Source organism: Leucoraja erinacea, chromosome 6 (assembly GCF_028641065.1).
Source record: "Leucoraja erinacea ecotype New England chromosome 6, Leri_hhj_1, whole genome shotgun sequence".
Lineage (NCBI taxonomy): Eukaryota > Metazoa > Chordata > Chondrichthyes > Rajiformes > Rajidae > Leucoraja > Leucoraja erinaceus.
Genome location: NC_073382.1, coordinates 9,056,954 through 9,075,393, shown reverse-complemented (window position 1 = coordinate 9,075,393; position 18,440 = coordinate 9,056,954). Strand labels below are relative to the sequence as shown.

General features: G+C 39.4%; 2 protein-coding genes across 3 annotated transcripts in view; both read left to right on the top strand.

Annotated features, from left to right (window-relative positions):
* Positions 1 to 4,764, top strand: part of LOC129697877 (proteasomal ATPase-associated factor 1-like) — a 44,764-nt gene extending 40,000 nt beyond the window's left edge. The window contains exon 13 of the mRNA XM_055636577.1: positions 4,661 to 4,764. The gene's annotated coding sequence lies outside the window, so the exon portion shown is untranslated. The remainder of the gene's footprint in view (positions 1 to 4,660) is intronic.
* The window catches only part of dnajb13 (DnaJ heat shock protein family (Hsp40) member B13), a 35,840-nt gene continuing 18,099 nt past the window's right edge, over positions 700 to 18,440 (top strand). The window contains exons 1-4 of one of the 2 annotated variants that reach the window (XM_055636579.1): positions 700 to 862; positions 4,661 to 4,764; positions 8,516 to 8,677; positions 16,384 to 16,538. In XM_055636579.1, coding sequence (XP_055492554.1) covers positions 795 to 862; positions 4,661 to 4,764; positions 8,516 to 8,677; positions 16,384 to 16,538 — 489 coding nt within the window. In that variant the 5' untranslated portion in view covers positions 700 to 794. The remainder of the gene's footprint in view (positions 863 to 4,660; positions 4,765 to 8,515; positions 8,678 to 16,383; positions 16,539 to 18,440) is intronic. The other variant, XM_055636578.1, reaches the window with a different exon arrangement.

The following is an 18,440-nucleotide window of genomic DNA, read 5'->3' as shown; positions in this document are numbered from 1 at the left end:
GTCCCTGGTGAGAAAGGCGTTTACAGTCCGAATTGCCTCTGGGAAGAAACTCCTTCTCAACCTCTCCGTTCTCACTGCATGGCAACGGAGGCGTTTGCCTGACCGTAGCGGCTGGAACAGTCCGTTGCAGGGGTGGAAGAGGTCTCTCATGATTTTGTTTGCTCTGGAGTTGCACCTCCTGTTGTATAGTTCCTGCAGGGGGCTGAGTGAAGTTCCCATAGTGCGTTCGGCCGAACGCACTACTCTCTGCAGTCCTTATACTGTATAGCTATACTGTAGTCCTTATACTGTATAGCTATACTGTACCTTTTGGATTATTGTATAGGATCCACATGTTTTAATACTCAAACTGAATATGAAGCCTAATTTAACTTTAAGAATTAAAATCAGCGCTAAATCAAAAATTAAAATACTATTACAGCTGTTAGAATGGGAAATTGGCAGAATTCTTAGTGCTTGACAGTCTTTTTTACTGTTTAGTACTCACTGAAGGTGCCATTTTTTAACAATTAAACATATTAATTTTATTGTTTGCTGACAAATTTAAAAAGGTTTCGTAATGCATTGCTTGATTGAAGAAAGAGATAATTCTTATAGGAAAAGCACTGACTACAATGAACTTGTGCAGCCTACAATTCCCAGAAGGGCTTGCATCGGTAACCATGGTTGCCGACCTCACGACGCCATCTTCCTGTCCAAAGCCGTTGCCTCAGCAACCAAAGGTCCGCGGGGGAAGGAAAACATAAGTGAGGAACCCAACAACATTCAAGTATAAAAACTCGTAAAGCACGAAGATGGGGCAGGATTACTACGACATCCTTAGCATTACTAAAAATGCAAACGACGCGGATATTAAAAAAGCGTGAGTTTAAAAAAAAAGTTTTTTATGAACAACTATGGAGGTTCCTGAGATGCTTTAACTATTAGTGGGATGCGAGTGCATGGACATCATTTACCCCCTAAAAGCTACTTGCTGCATTTTACTTGATCGTGATATTATCTGCCATAGATTTAATAACTTTAAACTTAGAAATTACCACTATTCAGAGATACTTATTTAGTTATAAAGCACCAGAGACACAAAAAGCTGGAGTAACTCAGCAGGACAGGCAGCATCTCTGGAAAAAAAGAATGGGTTACGTTTCAGGTCGAGAGCCTTCTTCAGACTGGTTAGGGATGAGGAAAACGAGAGATATAGATGGTGATGTGGAGAGATAAAGAACAATGAATGAAAGATATGCAAAAAAAAATCGATGATGAAGGAAACAGGCAATGCATTATAAGCTGTCTGCCAGGTGAAAATGAGAAGCTGGTGCGACTTGGGTGGGAGAAGGAATACCGGGGCTACCTGAAGTGAGAGAAATCAATATTCATACCACTGGACTGTGGGCTGCCCAAGCGAAATATGAGATACTGTTCCTCCAATTTGCGTTGAGCCTCACACTGACAATGGAGGAGACCGAGGACAGAAAGGTCTGTGTAGGAATGGGAAAGAGAATTAAAGTGTCCAGCACCCAGGAGATCAGGTTGGTTCAAGCGGGCTGAGCGAGGGTGTGCTGTGAAACGATTGCCCAGTCTGCGTTTGGTCTCGCCGAGGTACATCTTGAACAACGGATACAGTAGATGGACATGCAAGTGAACCTCAGATACAGCTGTTGGAGGACATGCAAGTGAACCTCTGCCTAACCTGAAAGGACTGCTGGGGTCCCTGGACAGAGTCGAGAGAGGAGATTTAGCTATAGGTGTTTCATCTTCTGCGGTTGCAGGGGAAGGTACCTGGGGAGGGGGTGGTTTGGGTGGGAAGGGATGAGTTAACAAGGAAGTTGCGGAGGGAACGGTATCTGCGGATGGAGGAAAGGGGTGGAGATGGGAAAATGTGGCTAATGGTGGGATCGCGTTGGAGGTGGCAGAAATTTCAGAGGATTATGTGTTGTATGCGACGGCTGATGGGATGGAAGGTAAGGACTAGGGGGACTCTGTTTCTGTTGCAATTATGGGGAGGGGGAGCAAGGGCAGAGTTGTGGAGTACTGAGGAGACACGAGTGAGGGCCCCATTTACGATGGGAGAGGAGAACCCCCATTCCCTAAAGAATCCATACATCTCGGATGTTCTAGTTGTGGAACACCTCATTTTGAGCACAGATGCGTCGTAGACGAAGGAATTGGGAGTAGGGGATAGAGCCTTTGCAGGAAGTATAATCGAGATATTTGTGGGAGTCAGTGGGTTTGTCAATAGTGTATTTCTTGTGATGGAGACTGAGATCAAGAAAGGGGAGGGAGGTGTCGGAAATGGTCCAAGTAAATTTGAGTGCAGGATGAAAATTGGTGGTGAAGTTGATGAAGTTGATGAGTTCTGCATGGGTGCAGTAGGTAGCACCGATGCAGTCATCAATGTAATGGAGATAGAGTTCTGGGATCGGGCCAGTGTACGCCTGGAACAGGGATTGTTCAATGTACCCTACAAAGAGGCAGGCATAGCTGGGGCCCATGCGGGTCTCCATAGGTACGTCTGGGACTTGGAGGAAGTGGGAGGAGTCAAAGGAAAAGTTGGTGAGGGTGAGGACCAGATCGGCTAGGCTGTTAGAGTGTTAGTAGAGGGAAATTGGATGGTCGAGGAAGAAACGGAGGGTTTCCAGGTGGGGGATGGAGGTGTTGAGTGACTGAACGTCCACAGTAAAAATGAGGGTGGGGGCTTGGAAAGCGGAAGTCATTAAAGAGACGAAGGACATGTGAGGTATCTTGGACATAAGTCGGGAGTGATTGGACCCGGGGGGGGATAGCATGGAGTCGAGGTACGCAAAAATCATTTCCGTGGGACAGGAGCAGGCAGAAACAATGGGTCTGCCAGGGCAGTTGTGCTTGTGGATTTTGAAGAGAAGGTAAAAACGGGTTGTGCAGGGTTGGGAAGCGATAAGGTTGGAGGCTGTGGAAGGCAGACAGCCAGAAGTGATGAAATCAATAATGGTGCTTGAGATTAAGGCCTGGTGCTCAGTTGATGTCATGCTGGCAGTTAGAAATAAAGAGGTCTAGAGAGGGTAGAAGGAGCATAATGAAGTGTTTGAAGGGATATGAAAGATGGTAAATGTTTTTTTGGGGGCTAAGAATTTAAAAAATGAAACTTCATGAACTGCATTCATTAGGCATTTATTTTGCCTTTCTCTGTGTTTTTTTGTACCACCAGCTTCCTACTTTGCCTTAACATCCCATTTAAATGCAAATATTTTATAACATGCACACATTTCTTTGGTAACTAATTAAATAAAAGCTAATACCAGCTTGCAGGTATTGCTCAAATAGTATGATTGACAAATGTGCATGGCTACCACCAACATTTCACAGTGTTTCTGGAGTGGCATCTATGTATAAATGATGGTGGTGAAAATCAATATTTTCTATGCTATCAGCATACTAGACTCAAATTTACCTCTCATCATTCCAAAAGTGATCACTGGTTTGTGATATGGTATTCTGGGTTGTATTGAAATGTGTGTATGGTTGCTTTGGACACTCAGAAGAGTTGGCAGGCTTTTCAGGAGCCTTCATGTGAGTTGTTAAAGGTGAATATTGTATTTTGCTCTCCTAAGGAATCCGCAGTGCAAGTACTGCTGCCAGGCAAGACTACTAAACATTGTAAGCTCAGGGAAACCTCACTCCATTGTTTTCATTGATTGAGCAAGGTTCCTTACAGTCCAAATGAGGAACCTGGAAGCTAGCTCGATATTGATCGATATTGAGGTGCTTTCTTTTTAGCTCCATTGTCTATATTGAATAAGTTGGGAGATGGTGGACAACACTGACTTCTTCTGTCACTCATTCTGTTCATTTCTTTATTGTGATGGGTACTTGTGAATTGCCTTACCTTTTGTGATGTCTGTGGTCGACAGGCCAGAGAACGCATCATTCCCCACTCTTCACTATTTTTGGCTGATTTGCCAAATGTAGAATTAAAGTAAACTTAAAAATACTGAAAAATGCACCAGCAATGATCTGTTAAAAAAAAAAGTATTGGTAACTTTGTAGCCAGATCCCTCTACACATTTTTTTTTTCATTTCATTGTTTGCTTCCATTCAAAATTTCATTACTTTGACTTTAGTATAATTTTCCCAACGGCAGGACATAATGAAATGTCTACATTTCCAGGTTGTTATACCAAGCATGTGACCCACTGTGTTTCCCTGTAATTCCTCCTAAGGAAGGTCTGCCTTCCATAAAAAGCATAATGATGACGTGTGATCCTAACATATTTGAAAATTCTCAAATCTGTATTAAAAATGGAAGTTAACTTGTTTGGCCACTTTGATGCAGTGTTATGTGTTCTGGCTTTATGTTGGAAATAATTTTATGTTTGAGTTTGTTTGGCATGAACATAAGTGTATTTTTGCATTAAGCATTGAGGCAGTTTATTTAAACAGACACAATGTACTGGAGAAACTTAGCGGGTCAGAGAGTATCTCTGAAGAACAAGGATAGGTGATGTTTTGGGGAGACTTCTTCAGAATGATTGTAGTTGGGGAGGAGAAAGCAGGTCGAGAGGAGGGCAGAACAAAGTCTGGCGTGACTGGGTGATTTATTTAACATGTTTAGCTTTATACCACAAATGGATGAAAAGTGAGAAGATTCTTAATGTATTTTCCTGACAACATGTATCTGTCATTGTAGGTACCGAAAATTAGCCTTAAAGTATCATCCAGACAGAAGTGCAGATCCATGTGCAAATGAAAAGTTCTTGCAGATTGCAGAAGCCTATGATGTTCTGAGTGATTGTGAGTATTGTGATTCTTATGTATTTTCACAGCTTTGAATTGCAAAAACTCATGATCAGCCTGAACCATATGTCATACTCTGTTTATCTTGTATCTAATCACACAGTATGATTAATGTAGCATTTATTGGTTTTAAACTGAAATACTAAATTTTAAAACAATTACTTTTGTGGTTTTGCAGTACAATTTAATCCATTACTAAACTCTAGTAGTCTGTTAAATATAATGCACTCAGAAAAGTGGTGCATGTAATGTTTAAAAAAGAGTCTTAAATGATTAAAGCTTCTTACTAATTCAATATGGATTTTTTTTCAATACAATTATTCCATTACAAAGATAATATTTTGTATAATGAATGGGGATGGTTTTTCTTGGTCATACACTTTAACAAACAATGTTTATAGGAGTGATGTAATTATAGAAAGGTGCCCCATATGTTTCAGTTCATAAATATTCACTGCCAGACCTTACAGTTTATCGGTTTAGTTTTGAAATAAATGAAAGCTGAGTCTTCTGCAACCTGAATTATCCCTACGGTCAACTGTAGGTATAAGAGGAACCTGAAGCTCAATGGAAGAACTCCACTCTTTTTTAACTGTAAATGCTTGTCAAAATGCTTTTTTCCACTCCCCCAGTTAGGTAGCAAACAGCATATGAGATGAAGGAAAGTGGACGGAACTATCAACAGGACAATGGAAACAATAATCATATTGAATCTTCCTACTCAGAGAAATAACATTTGTCCCTTCATGATACTCAAGTGGTTTTCATTCTGTTAACAGCAATTTGTTTCTGTGCAGTGCTTTTAATATGACAAAAACTTCGAAGGAGTATTATTAAACAAAATTAATCATGCAACAATATTAGGAGGTGTTGGGGTAAATAGCTAAAAACATGGGAGGTCTTAAGAAGCATCTTAAAGAGGGAAAAGGCGAATAATTTTAAGGAGGGATTTCTATGACAAACTGGAATGGTTGTCAGTGATTGAGTAATTTCATTATAAATGATCATGAAGACAGAAATGGAGGAGCACAGATATCTCCAAGGTTATGGGCTAGAGGATATTACAGATATAGGGAGGGCAATTGAGGGATTTGTAAACGGCATGACAATGCTTTACAGTGATTTTGGTCAACAAACATAGTGGTTTAAGGGTATCAGATAACACATAGTAATGGTTTGGATGATCTCAAATGTATTCATAATAGACCACAGGAGGTTGGGCAGTAGGGCATATGTTTGGCATAAAGGGATAATAAAGGTATGATTAAAGGTTTCAATAATAGAGGCAGAGTCCAATGATGTTGCGGCGATAGATACAGCCAATCTTGAGGATTCTTGGGAAGAAACTGATGGACATAAACATTTAATATTGTAGATATTATTAAATATGGATTTGCAATGAATTGGGTATTTTACTACATGAACAATGCAGATGCCTGAAATGTGTTCAAATCCTAATGTGCACTTTTGACAATTTGGAATCACACAAAATCAACTGAAGATAAAAGTCTTGTATTAATGAAAGTAAACATGAAGCTAATTTTGTAAAAAAAAAAAAAAGGCAACAGATTACTAATTTTAAAGGAAAACAAACTTTTCCTTCTTACCATGTCTGGCCAGTTTGTGACTCTGGTACCACACCATATGTGACAGACTCTTTTATTTATTTATTTTTACTAGAAGCAATTGTACAAGGATAAGACAATCGGCATAACAATTATACAATTATTGTACAGCTTCATTTTTAACCTTATAACCTAAATTTAAAAAAAAAAGAAAAAAGAAAAAGAAAGGAAAACAAGGAAAGAAGAAAAAAAAAGAATGACGCTGTGAAATAAAAAAGAGCAGGAAAAAGACCCCTAAGCTACCAAAGCAGTGCAGAAGAGAGAAAAGGTAATAATAAAAAAAAGATGGAGATGTACCTTCCTCACCCCCCGCTTCACCCATCATGGCATCGGATTTAAATTTGTGTTTTAACCATTCTGTTGTTGTAAAAATTCAGTAAAGGGTATCCATGTCTTAAGAAAATGATCTGGTTTTTTCCGCCAAGATAAGCCTAATGCTTTCCAAGTGTAGTGTCTCGGACATCTCTGTAATCCGCATCTTCACTGTGGGGGTGACAGACTCTTAACTTTGAAAATTACTGATTACAGAAATTAAAGGCACAAATGTAGCTAAAACATTGGTACAAATGCCAGACATTTTTCTTAAAATGCAAAAATGTTAGCTTTAAGATGTTACTGCAATAGTTTTTGGTAATCTAGGTTGCTTTATGTGCGTGACAATTGCAGCTACGAAAGACCCTACATCCTAAATTTAAATGAAAATCAAAAAAATGCAGATGCTAGATATCTGAAATAAAAACCAGAACATGTTTGAAAAATACCGCAGGTCAGGCAATACCTGTTGAAAGAGAAACAATTCATGTCAGGTCTGGGACCAATCAGTAGATCATCCTAAATTTAAATTATAATATTTGATGTATGGTGTCAGACTTGTAGATGCCACCGATTTCCTCATTACAAATTTGGAATTTAGAGGAAAAGACCCATGCTCTAGATGCCCAACTTTGTGATCAGTTTCTAACTCCATCGATCTTTGCAGTGTCACAAGAATGTTCCAAAATCAATGTTTTTTTATCTTTCAAAGCTCAATTGTAACAGGTTTTTTAGCCCGACTGCAGACTGTTTTAGATACCATCTCTTAAATCAGGGTTCCAAACCTTTTTCGTCCCGTTTTCCCCAGGCAACTTTTCAAAAGTAAATTTACCCCCACCCTGTTTTGTTCAGTAATTTGAGTTTACACTTCTACTATAATAAAGCAACTGACAAAGGGGAAATATTAAAATACTGTTTTTAACAAATCCAAAATCAACAAATGTACCCCCTGGGTAGGCTAAATTTACCCCCCTGGGGGTGAAATTTACCCCCTGGTTGGGAACCCATGTCTTAAATCATAAAACACAATTGATGCTCATGCTCTGTCCTTATGAACAATACATTTGATAACTACATATTTAATCAATGAAAAATAAATTGAGATAGAAGCTACATGTAATGTTAAAATCATGGCATGAAAAGACCAAATCTGGATATGGTGTACAATTTTGTGGAAGGATGTCAACAAAATAGAGAGAGTACAGAGGAGATTTACTAGAATGTTGCCTGGGTTTCAACAACTAAGTTACAGAGATAGATAAGTTAGGTCTTTATTCTCTGGAGCGCAGAAGTGGGTTAGTGATAGAGGTCTTTAAATGATGATGAGAGTCAGAGTTGATGTGGAAAGCTTTTCCCTTTGAGAATAGGGAAGATTCAAACTGGACTTCAGAATTAAGGGACAGAAGTTTAATAAGGGGGAACTTCTTTACTCAGAGAGTGGTAGCGGTGTGGATGAGCTTCCAGTGGAATGGTGGAGGCAGGTTCAAATAAATCATTTAAAATACATATAGGCATATTGAGAAGGGAATGGAGGGTTATGGTATTTTTTCAGGGGGAAAAAAAAAGCACACTTGTAGGGCCGAGATGGCCTAATTGTTTATATGGTTATATGGTTAAAATACATTGATATGGTTGATTTGTGGAAACATCAGGATACAGATCAAGTTCTATGTACATAACCCTCATGTAGGTGTGTTAGTGTAAAATGGAGTCTTATAAATGATTCAACTGGAATTTTAATAAGATTGAGATATTTGGATGCTCAGAAATTCAAAATAAATCAAGAAATACATAACCTTATTTTTTTTCAGTAAAAAAAAAAGCCACGTATGATAAATTTGGTGAAGATGGCTTGAAGGGAGGCATTCCACCTGAATTTGGTGTCACTGGCGCTTGGACATCAGGATATACTTTTCATGGCAATGCCAACAAAATCTTCAGAGATTTCTTTGGCGGAGATAATCCATTCGCAGGTATTTACAAATAACAATGTGAAAAGTCGAATTCAGAGTGTAATGTTACTTCTATATGCCGGGTCATGAACAAGCTGTTTGTTCACACTTGCCAGCTGGAAAATAATGCCAGAGACTGCCAGACTGTGAAAACAAATGCTAACAATTGATGCTGGACTGTATCTGTTTCATGCAAAGAAAGAAAGAATATGTGCTTTTATTGTGATATTTGTGAGCTTTGACTGTTCCATCCAGTAGCATCTGGGTAACTTAGTACTTAGTATGTTTCTCCAATCATTTCTCATAACTCAGATGTTGACAATAGAGAGCAGCTTTGTGGATGTCTCCAATCTTGAATGTCACTGTTGTGTCTCAGCAACTGGAATTTATTATAGTATTAAACCATTGGATTAGAATATGTACAATTTGATCACTTCTTCCTTGATCTGTAATTTGTTGTAATATGCTGGACATCAAGTCACCATATACTATGTGTGTAAATGTCCCCATTCCATTTGAGCATCCTGCAACAATCTTTCGCATTATATATAAGGCTACAAAAAAATATGAAGAAAATCAAGAATCAAAGGAGAAAATTCTCAAAATACATCCTAGGTTTCTTTGGAGAGACAAATAAGCTCGGGCTTTGAGTCAGTGATCTGTCATCTGTGATGCAGAGTAGGGGAGGATACATTAAATGATGAAAGAGATGATACCACTGGGCAAATAAATCAAAATGTTGCAGAGTGGGTGGGAGGGAGAGAGAGAGAGAGAGAGATGGACATGATAAAGGCAATATCTATGATGAGGCAAGACTAAGTTTTTATAGATATGTGAAAAGAAAGAGATTAGTTAAAACAAATGTAGGTCCCTTGCAGTCCGAAACAGGTGAGTTGATCATGGGGAACAAGGATATGGCGGACTAATTGAATAACTACTTTGGTTCCGTCTTCACTAAGGAAGACATAAATAATTTGCCGGAAAGCAGGGGACCGCGGGTCAAAGGAGTTGGAGGAATTGAGTGAAATCCAGGTTAGCCGGGAAGTGGTGTTGGGTAAATTGAATGGATTAAAGGCCGATAAATCCCCAGGGCCAGATAGGCTGCATCCCAAAGTACTTAAGGAAGTAGCTCCAGAAATAGTGGATGCATTAGTAATAATCTTTCAAAACTCTTTAGATTCTGGAGTAGTTCCTGAAGATTGGCGGGTAGCAAATGTAACCCCACTTTTTAAGAAGGGAGGGAGAGAGAAAATGGGGAATTACAGACCAGTTAGTCTAACATCGGTAGTGGGGAAAATGCTAGAGTCAGTTATTAAAGATGGGATAGCAGCACATTTGGAAAGTGGTGAAATCATTGGACAAAGTCAGCATAGATTTACGAAAGGTAAATCATGTCTGACGAATCTTATAGAATTTTTCGATGATGTAACTAGTAGCGTGGATAGGGGAGAACCAGTGGATGTGGTGTATCTGGACTTCCAGAAGGCTTTCGACAAGGTCCCACATAAGAGATTAGTATACAAACTTAAAGCACAAGGCATTGGGGGTTCAGTATTGATGTGGATAGAGAACTGGCTGGCAAACAGGAAGCAAAGAGTAGGAGTAAACGGGTCCTTTTCACAATGGCAGGCAGTGACTAGTGGGGTACCGCAAGGCTCAGTGCTGGGACCCCAGCTATTTACAATATATATTAATGATCTGGATGAGGGAATTGAAGGCAATATCTCCAAGTTTGCGGATGACACTAAGCTGGGGGGCAGTGTTAACTGTGAGGAGGATGCTAGGAGACTGCAGGGTGACTTGGATAGGCTGGGTGAGTGGGCAAATGTTTGGCAGATGCAGTATAATGTGGATAAATGTGAGGTTATCCATTTTGGTGGCAAAAACGGGAAAGCAGACTATTATCTAAATGGTGGCCGATTGGGAAAGGGGGAGATGCAGCGAGACCTGGGTGTCATGGTACACCAGTCATTGAAGGTAGGCATGCAGGTGTAGCAGGCAGTAAAGAAAGCGAATGGTATGTTAGCTTTCATTGCAAAAGGATTTGAGTATAGGGCAGGGAGGTTCTACTGCAGTTGTACAGGGTCTTGGTGAGACCACACCTGGAGTATTGCGTACAGTTTTGGTCTCCAAATCTGAGGAAGGACATTATTGCCATAGAGGGAGTGCAGAGACGGTTCACCAGACTGATTCCTGGGATGTCAGGACTGTCTTATGAAGAAAGACTGGATAGACTTGGTTTATACTCTCTAGAATTTAGGAGATTGAGAGGGGATCTTATAGAAGAACTTACAAAATTCTTAAGGGGTTGGACAGGCTAGATGCAGGAAGATTGTTCCCGATGTTAGGGAAGTCCAGGACAAGGGGTCACAGCTTAAGGATAAGGGGGAAATCCTTTAAAACCGAGATGAGAAGAACTTTTTTCACACAGAGAGTGGTGAATCTCTGGAACTCTCTGCCACAGAGGGTAGTTGAGGCCAGTTCATTGGCTAAGGGGATCAGGGGGTATGGAGAGAAGGCAGGTACGGGATACTGAGTTGGATGATCAGCCATGATCATATTGAATGGCGGTGCAGGCTCGAAGGGCCGAATGGCCTACTCCTGCACCTAATTTCTATGTTTCTATGTTTAATGTTGTTATTGATCAGTTATTGATGACATTATCTGGTTAATGGCTTAATGAGGTAAGTTAGAAAGAACATGAATAAAGGGATGTAAATTCTGTGAAATGTGGAACTGTCAGAAATACCCAGCAGGTCAAGCACTGCTAGTGGAGAGAAAAAGGCTGATTAAAATTCCAGTTTGAAATAGGGAAAAGAGATACCTGAAATTGTAGAATTCAATATTGCAGAAGGCTGCCCATTTGGAAAATGATATGGTATTTCTCAAACTTACATGAGGCATTATAACAGTGGAAAGAGAACAGCCAGATAGACACTTTCTATTTTGCCAGATAGCAACTAAACTAATTGATTACTGAAGAAATATTACTCCCTGACACTACTTAGTACTGGCAAACTATCAAAGAGTTGACCAGCATGGAACCTGCCCAACTCCTCCATGTTGACCAAGATGTTTACTAGTCCCATTTGCTTGCATTTTGCCCGCATCTCTCTGTTTATTTTCCATCCATGTACCTGTCCAAATGTCTTCTAAACATTATATTTGTGCCTGCTGCTACAACTTTCTCTGGCAGCTCATTTTCATATACCCACCACCTCCTGTGAAAAAGTTGTCTCTCAGATAATTTTCTTAATCTTTTCCACTCTCATCTTAAATCTATGCTCTCTAGTTTTAGATTTCTCCACTCAGGAAAAACACAGTGACCATCCACCTTAAGGATTTTCTATATCTCAATAAGGTTTAAGAATTTCTGAGAAGGGTGCAATTCTCTCTCACCTTTGGTTGGAAATTGGATTTTTTGATGCACACCTCAAAAGGCAGACAGGGCCTCAATCTCACTCATTCAAGAGAGGGCTTGCTGACACTACTGGCCTTTCTCAGTCCTGGATTGAAGTGACTAGATAGATTGAATGAATAGTTCAATTAATAACTTTTTGACTTAGCAAACATGGGTGCTAACACGGACCCAGAGCTGACATTCTTGCTGCATGTATTTCTAAATTAAAGGCAGTGTTTTAATGTGATGATAGCAATGTGTCAGTGATGTTATTCACAGTTAGTTGTAGAGTATTGGCAACGGTTCTAATTGGAATATTGATACTGGATCTTGAAGATGCACCGAATAATGTGACAGTTAATTTAGCAAACCTGAACACGAATGTTGACGTAGCAATTTACAATGGCAAATGTATTTGGATAATTCCTCACTAGTGATGGCACAGTGGCACTGCAGGGAGTGCTCCTGCCTCCCACCTTCAGTGACCCATGTTCTTTTAAGATCTTGAGTGCTATCTGTGTAGAATTTGTATTTACTCCCTATGATTATGTGGTGTTTTCCAGTGTTCTGATTTCATCCACATCCCAAAGATTTGTTACTGTAAGCTGTTTGTGTAGATGGATGGCAGGAGGATTGGATAAAGTTGATGAGTATGTAATAAGTTGTAAGGAAATATGTAGGGTGATGGGTCTGATAGCAAAACTCTAAAGGTGAACATATTCTCAATAGACTGAATGTTGTTCTATGTTAAAAGAACATTTGAGAAATATATTCTGTGGATCATTGTTTCAGGTCTGCCGAACCAGACACATTTGCATATTTAAAACATTGATTTAACCTGTTCAGTGCCACCCTGTGTATACTCAGGTCATGGCCCTTAGTGAAAACAAACTTATCAGTGAACAGGTTAATGAGCTGCCAGCTGCCAGATAAAATGGGTGATGCAAGTACTATAAGAACATTCAAAATATACTTGGACAGATATATGTTTAGGAGAGGTTTAGAGAGATAAGGATTAAATGAAACCAGCATGGAATTGATATCTTAGTAAACATAATGCATTGGGCTGGAGGCCATGTTCCTGTCTGGATATCACTCTATGGCTCTATTTAACTTTTCTTTATGACAGACCATGTTTACTTGCAAACATAAAATGGTCATCATCAGAGTTAGAGAAATCTGTATTATCTTGTAACATTAATAGTATTACCTTTTTCCTGTGATAAAACAAATCAATGTTCTTCATAGAGAAGGTAGACAAAAATGCTGGAGAAACTCAGCGGGTGAGGCAGCATCTATGGAGCGAAGGAATAGATGACGTTTCGGGTTGAGACCCGTCTTCAGACTTTCGATTTTTCCAGCATCTGCAGTTCTTTCTTAAACAAATCCTTCATAGAGAAGTTAGTACCGCACCAGTCTAAGTACACAACTTCTCCTTTAAACTTTTTTAAAACACTGCTCATGATGATCCGCATCCCATACTAGCAGCAGCTTTGCTTTGTCTTTTAAGCTTTACCAGACTACATTACCTTCTAACTGCAAATCTCACTTTGTTACTCATTCATTAACTTTAAAATAAAATAATATATTTAAAGTAGTTATTGCCATGATTAGGAAGTGGTGGGGTTAGTTGGGTGGCATATAATGAACGATAATAAATCAATTGACTTGATAAATTGATTGTGTAACAGGCGGAGGAAATAACCTGCAGCAGGTTCTCCCAGTAAAAGCAAGGACATTTCTTCTAAAAAAAATGTGTGGGAAGAATTGTAACATATAACACAGGAACAGAAAACTAATCTTGGCCAGTTATAATAATGTGTCCATCAAGCTTGATAAGGGACTTATGCATTCACCACCCCTCTAGCTGCCTAAAAGTATTGCTGCTGAGTTAATATTTAAAATATTTATTATTTAATTAAATTATTTATTATTTATATTAACTTTTTAACTCTGCTTTTACTGAAACAGAGCATTTTGCATTGTACACGTGACTTAAAAAAAGCCAATTTCGGGAAAAATAAGATGACACCATAAGGTAAATAGATCAGCGCCCATGATGAACAATGAAACAAGTAGCAACCAATAAGATGTTAGTATGGGGAAATAAGTTTAGGAAGGACTGAGAGATTTGTAAAAGAATGTGACAAAGCCAATCTAGAGAACTACAGAGAGAAAAAGGAGAGAAGGGAATAAAATAAGAGACAAAGGAAAATTGGATTTCTTAAAAAATGAAAACTCTTTTTTAATTTAAAAAAAAAATCACAATCTGATAGGAGTTGTGGGGTATTGTGGGAAGAAAGATGTATGTAAGAAGACTAGGGTAAATAAGAGGAGAGAGAAACAAGACGGATGTGGTAGGAGGTAATCTCTTTCTCCTCCCATCTATCCTGGTCCTCTCATACACCCTCCAATAATACCCTACTACCCCCCCTCCCATCTACCACACACGGTGCCTCAGGAAGGCCATCAGCATCCATAAAGACTCCTCACACCCTTGTAACGGACTGTTCGAACTACTTCCCTCCGGCAGATGTTACAAGGCCTTCTACGCCCAAACCTCCAGACTCAGGAACAGCTTTATTCCCAGAGCTATAGCGGCTCTGAACCGGCCCTGCTGAGTGCCCCCACCCCCCCGGACTGTCTCCCTCTGATGGCCACGTCACACAGCTTATTTATTTATTTTACTCTTCTTTTACATCAGTTGGAAGCTGCATACTAAATCTCGTTGCACTGACATGCAATGACAATAAAATAAATAATAATTATTATTATTATATTATATCCCCATTTATTTCTCCTTCCTCCATCTACCCCACAGACCTATCACCCACACACTCCTCCTGCTGGATCATCCCACCCCTACCACACCACGGTTCAACCCCTCCCCCTCCTCAGTTGTTTCTATCTGTCACAATTCCGACATTTCATTCCACTTTTCACCTTCTATCAGTTTCCATTATCTGTAGTCTTTTGTTCTTTATTTATCACCCTCCTGCCTCTGTCACTGCCTCCATTTCTCCCACAAACCCTTCCCACCTTCCCACCTTCCCACCTGACTGTTATCTGCCTCCTTATTTGCTTGCTAAGTCTTGCCCCACCTTTCTTTTCCACCTCTTTGCACTGGCTATTTCCCCTCTATCTTTCAGTCCAGGTGGAGGGTCTCAATCTGAAACATCATCTGTTCATTTCCCTCCATAGATGCTGCCTGAGCTGCTCAGTTTCTCCAGCAACTCTCCCATTTATGTCCTAGATTCTCATATCTGCTGTCTCGTGTACCAACAATTGGATCATCCCTCCCATATCCAATATCTAATCAAACCAATTTGTGATGTCCTTCACTTTGGCAACATATCATATGGACTCCCTGTCCTGCTTGCTTGTCTGCCCCCTAATTATGGACTACCGCTTTGTTCCTCAGGCTTCCACCAACCACTATAAACATTGGAGGCAAGTGAAAGAAACTCCCTCCTCTTTTGCACCAAACTCTGAGAAATTTCAGCTCCACAATGTTTAATATACATTATTTTACGACTATTCTCTGAGATAATTTGTCCTAATAATTCCAGTTATATATAGGCCAAGGTAACACTGTCAGCCACAAGGTATAAAACTTTAAAAACAATTTATTTTATGCCTTAAGATACTGACTCTGGAAATGCTAGTCCTGAATTTAATAAGAATATTTCAAATTGAATTAAATGTTCTAATTTAAATGAGGAGGTGATGGGAATATCGCTGTGCCCACCTACATTCTACATGACTGATTGTACAGCCTGGGGTTCAAGAAGGCCAGATGTCACTCCAAGACGCAGCCTGCAATGGCACAGAATGGCAAAGTCGTGGTGGAGAATTTCAACACATCACCTGACCAGGCTAACCCCTGCAACTCCAACCTAGTGCAGCCACCACAACAATGGGTCTTTATGGCCAAATTAAGACTAACAATTTGTAAAGAATTTCGGACTTGGAAGGTACAAGATGGTGCCTAAAACATGGTGACTTGTGTGGTCTACTATCTTACACTCTTATACTAAGTATGATTATACTTAATGTACATTAGGATTGTCACTGAATTGCATGCAAAACAAGAATTTTATTGTACTTAGATATGCGAGACAATAAAGCACCATTGAACCATTGATTCAGAAAATATCTGTGGTAAGATTTATCATGATTTTGAATCTAGATGAGCACTTTAATTGCCAAGGCATGTAAGACTACAGACCAAGTACTGTAAATGCTAGTAAATGGGATTAGTGCAGATGAGCAATTGATGCGTGGCATATTCATTTGTGAAGGTTACCACTCTTTACTCTCTTTACAGATTTTTTTGACGCGAAAGGAGAGATAAATATAGGATTTGGCGGTCTCCGAGGGCGTGGAGTTAAGACGCAAGATCCTCCGATTGAACGGGAGCTGCATTTATCTTTGGAAGATTTGTTTCATGGATGTTTGAAGAAGATCAAAATCTCACGCAGGGTAAAATGCTTTAAGTTTACTGAACTAGCATGAATATCACACAGATGTATTTTGTTCAACAGATAATGCTGAAAATGTATGGGAACATTCACCTAATGACTCCAGATGCGGTGTTCAACTAACTCATTGATGAAATTTAATTTAAGATCATACAGCTAAGTATTTAAATGGGTTGTACTTTCAGTCGCCTAAGTGTTTAGAATAAATAGGAATTGTTTTGTTCTTTTATTTGATCCTGAAAGACAGAAGTGTAAAGTACACATTGTTGTTCTTTGTCCCTTTCAAAATGAAGCTATTATTATCATGTGAAAAAGAAAATAGTTAAGGAGTAAATAAGTTCATAAATCTGAACGACAGGTTGCAGGTTCTCAGTGTCCTAGAAGATTTAAAGCCTAGGCACTTTTTAACCTTCCATCTAGGAAGTCAATGGTAAGTACACTGTCACACTGGCCAAACGTCAGCTAAATCACTACAGATGCTTCAGTCGATTTTTCGGCCTGCAAGCATTCTGAGGTCGCAGCCTTGGTCCTGAGACTCGAAAAGCTTGTGAAAAAGTTTGTTCGATAAAAATTGTAATATAGCCTTTATGTTGCTGGACTAGTAAGTAATTCAAAAACTTAGACTAATCATCCGGAGGTATGAGTTTGAATCTTGACATGGCAGGCAGGCAATTTAAATAATCAGGAATTTAAAAACAATTAAATTTATACTGGTGACTTTGTAACCATGAAATTGAAGTAAAAATTGTTCTTGTTTATAAATGTCGTTTAGGGAAAGAAATCTCCACCCTTGCCTATCCTGTCAAATGTGGAACGTTAGACACATAGCAAGATGGTTCACAAGTAACTGCCCTTTGAGAAATAGCCTATCAAGAGACGGTTTTACAAAAATGGCACAATAAAACCTAATAAGGTGATAGGTAGTATAGGGCACAAGGAGGAGGATCAATCATGATATTGAATTACAGAGCAGATTTGTGGCACTGTATGGCCTCAATTTCCTAAATTTGTTTATTCTTGTATGACCCTATAAGCCAATGTCATCCTGACTCCATCATTCGTATCAAACTAGAGGTCACCCTTTAATCGTTGGAGATTGTGAGAGCATGCAGGAGCAGTGCCAAGATCGCTTCAAAAGCTCCAAAACAGAGAGGCAACAACATAAGATTACCTACATATTTAATTGTAGACGCAACATTACAGAACGAATGAGGGGGAAGAAGATCCATGTACATCCTTGCTATGAACTGAAGGCTGAAGTGCAAGGGATGAGCCTGAAGTGTTTATAATGCTCTTCAGACAGAAGTGAATGATGCACCTTGGCCACTTCCCAATGTCCCAACCATCATGGATGCCAGTCTTCAGCCAGTCTATTCAAAATCATTAAACAGCTGAATGCGTTGAAAACAGTAAAAGCTAATTGTTTTTAATGATGAGACCAATCTGGAAAAATTGTCATATAGATGTGCCTGTTGTAGCTGTAATGAAAAGGTTTGGCTCCAGGTATAACTCCTCAGAACTACAGTCATACTTAATTAGACATTTAACTTTTACTGTTGTCAATGCATTCAGACTTTCCTTTCCTTTCCCTCCTTTCCAACAGTTTTCTCCCATCATACACACCGGCTTGAGTTTAATCACAATCACCGGCAAACTTCTTCCATCCTAAGGTCAGAAATATGAATGTTTGCTGATGTTTGCACAATGTTCAGTTCTATTCGCGACTCAGCAAATGAAGAGGTTCATAATTTCATGCAGCAAGACCTAGATAACATTTAGGCATGCGCTAAGATATGGCAATTAGCACTACTTCACAAATATGCCAAGCATTTCCAACAGAGTGTCCACCCATCTGCCTTGACATTTAATTGCCAATGATGCCAAGCCCACCTACTGTTCTGTT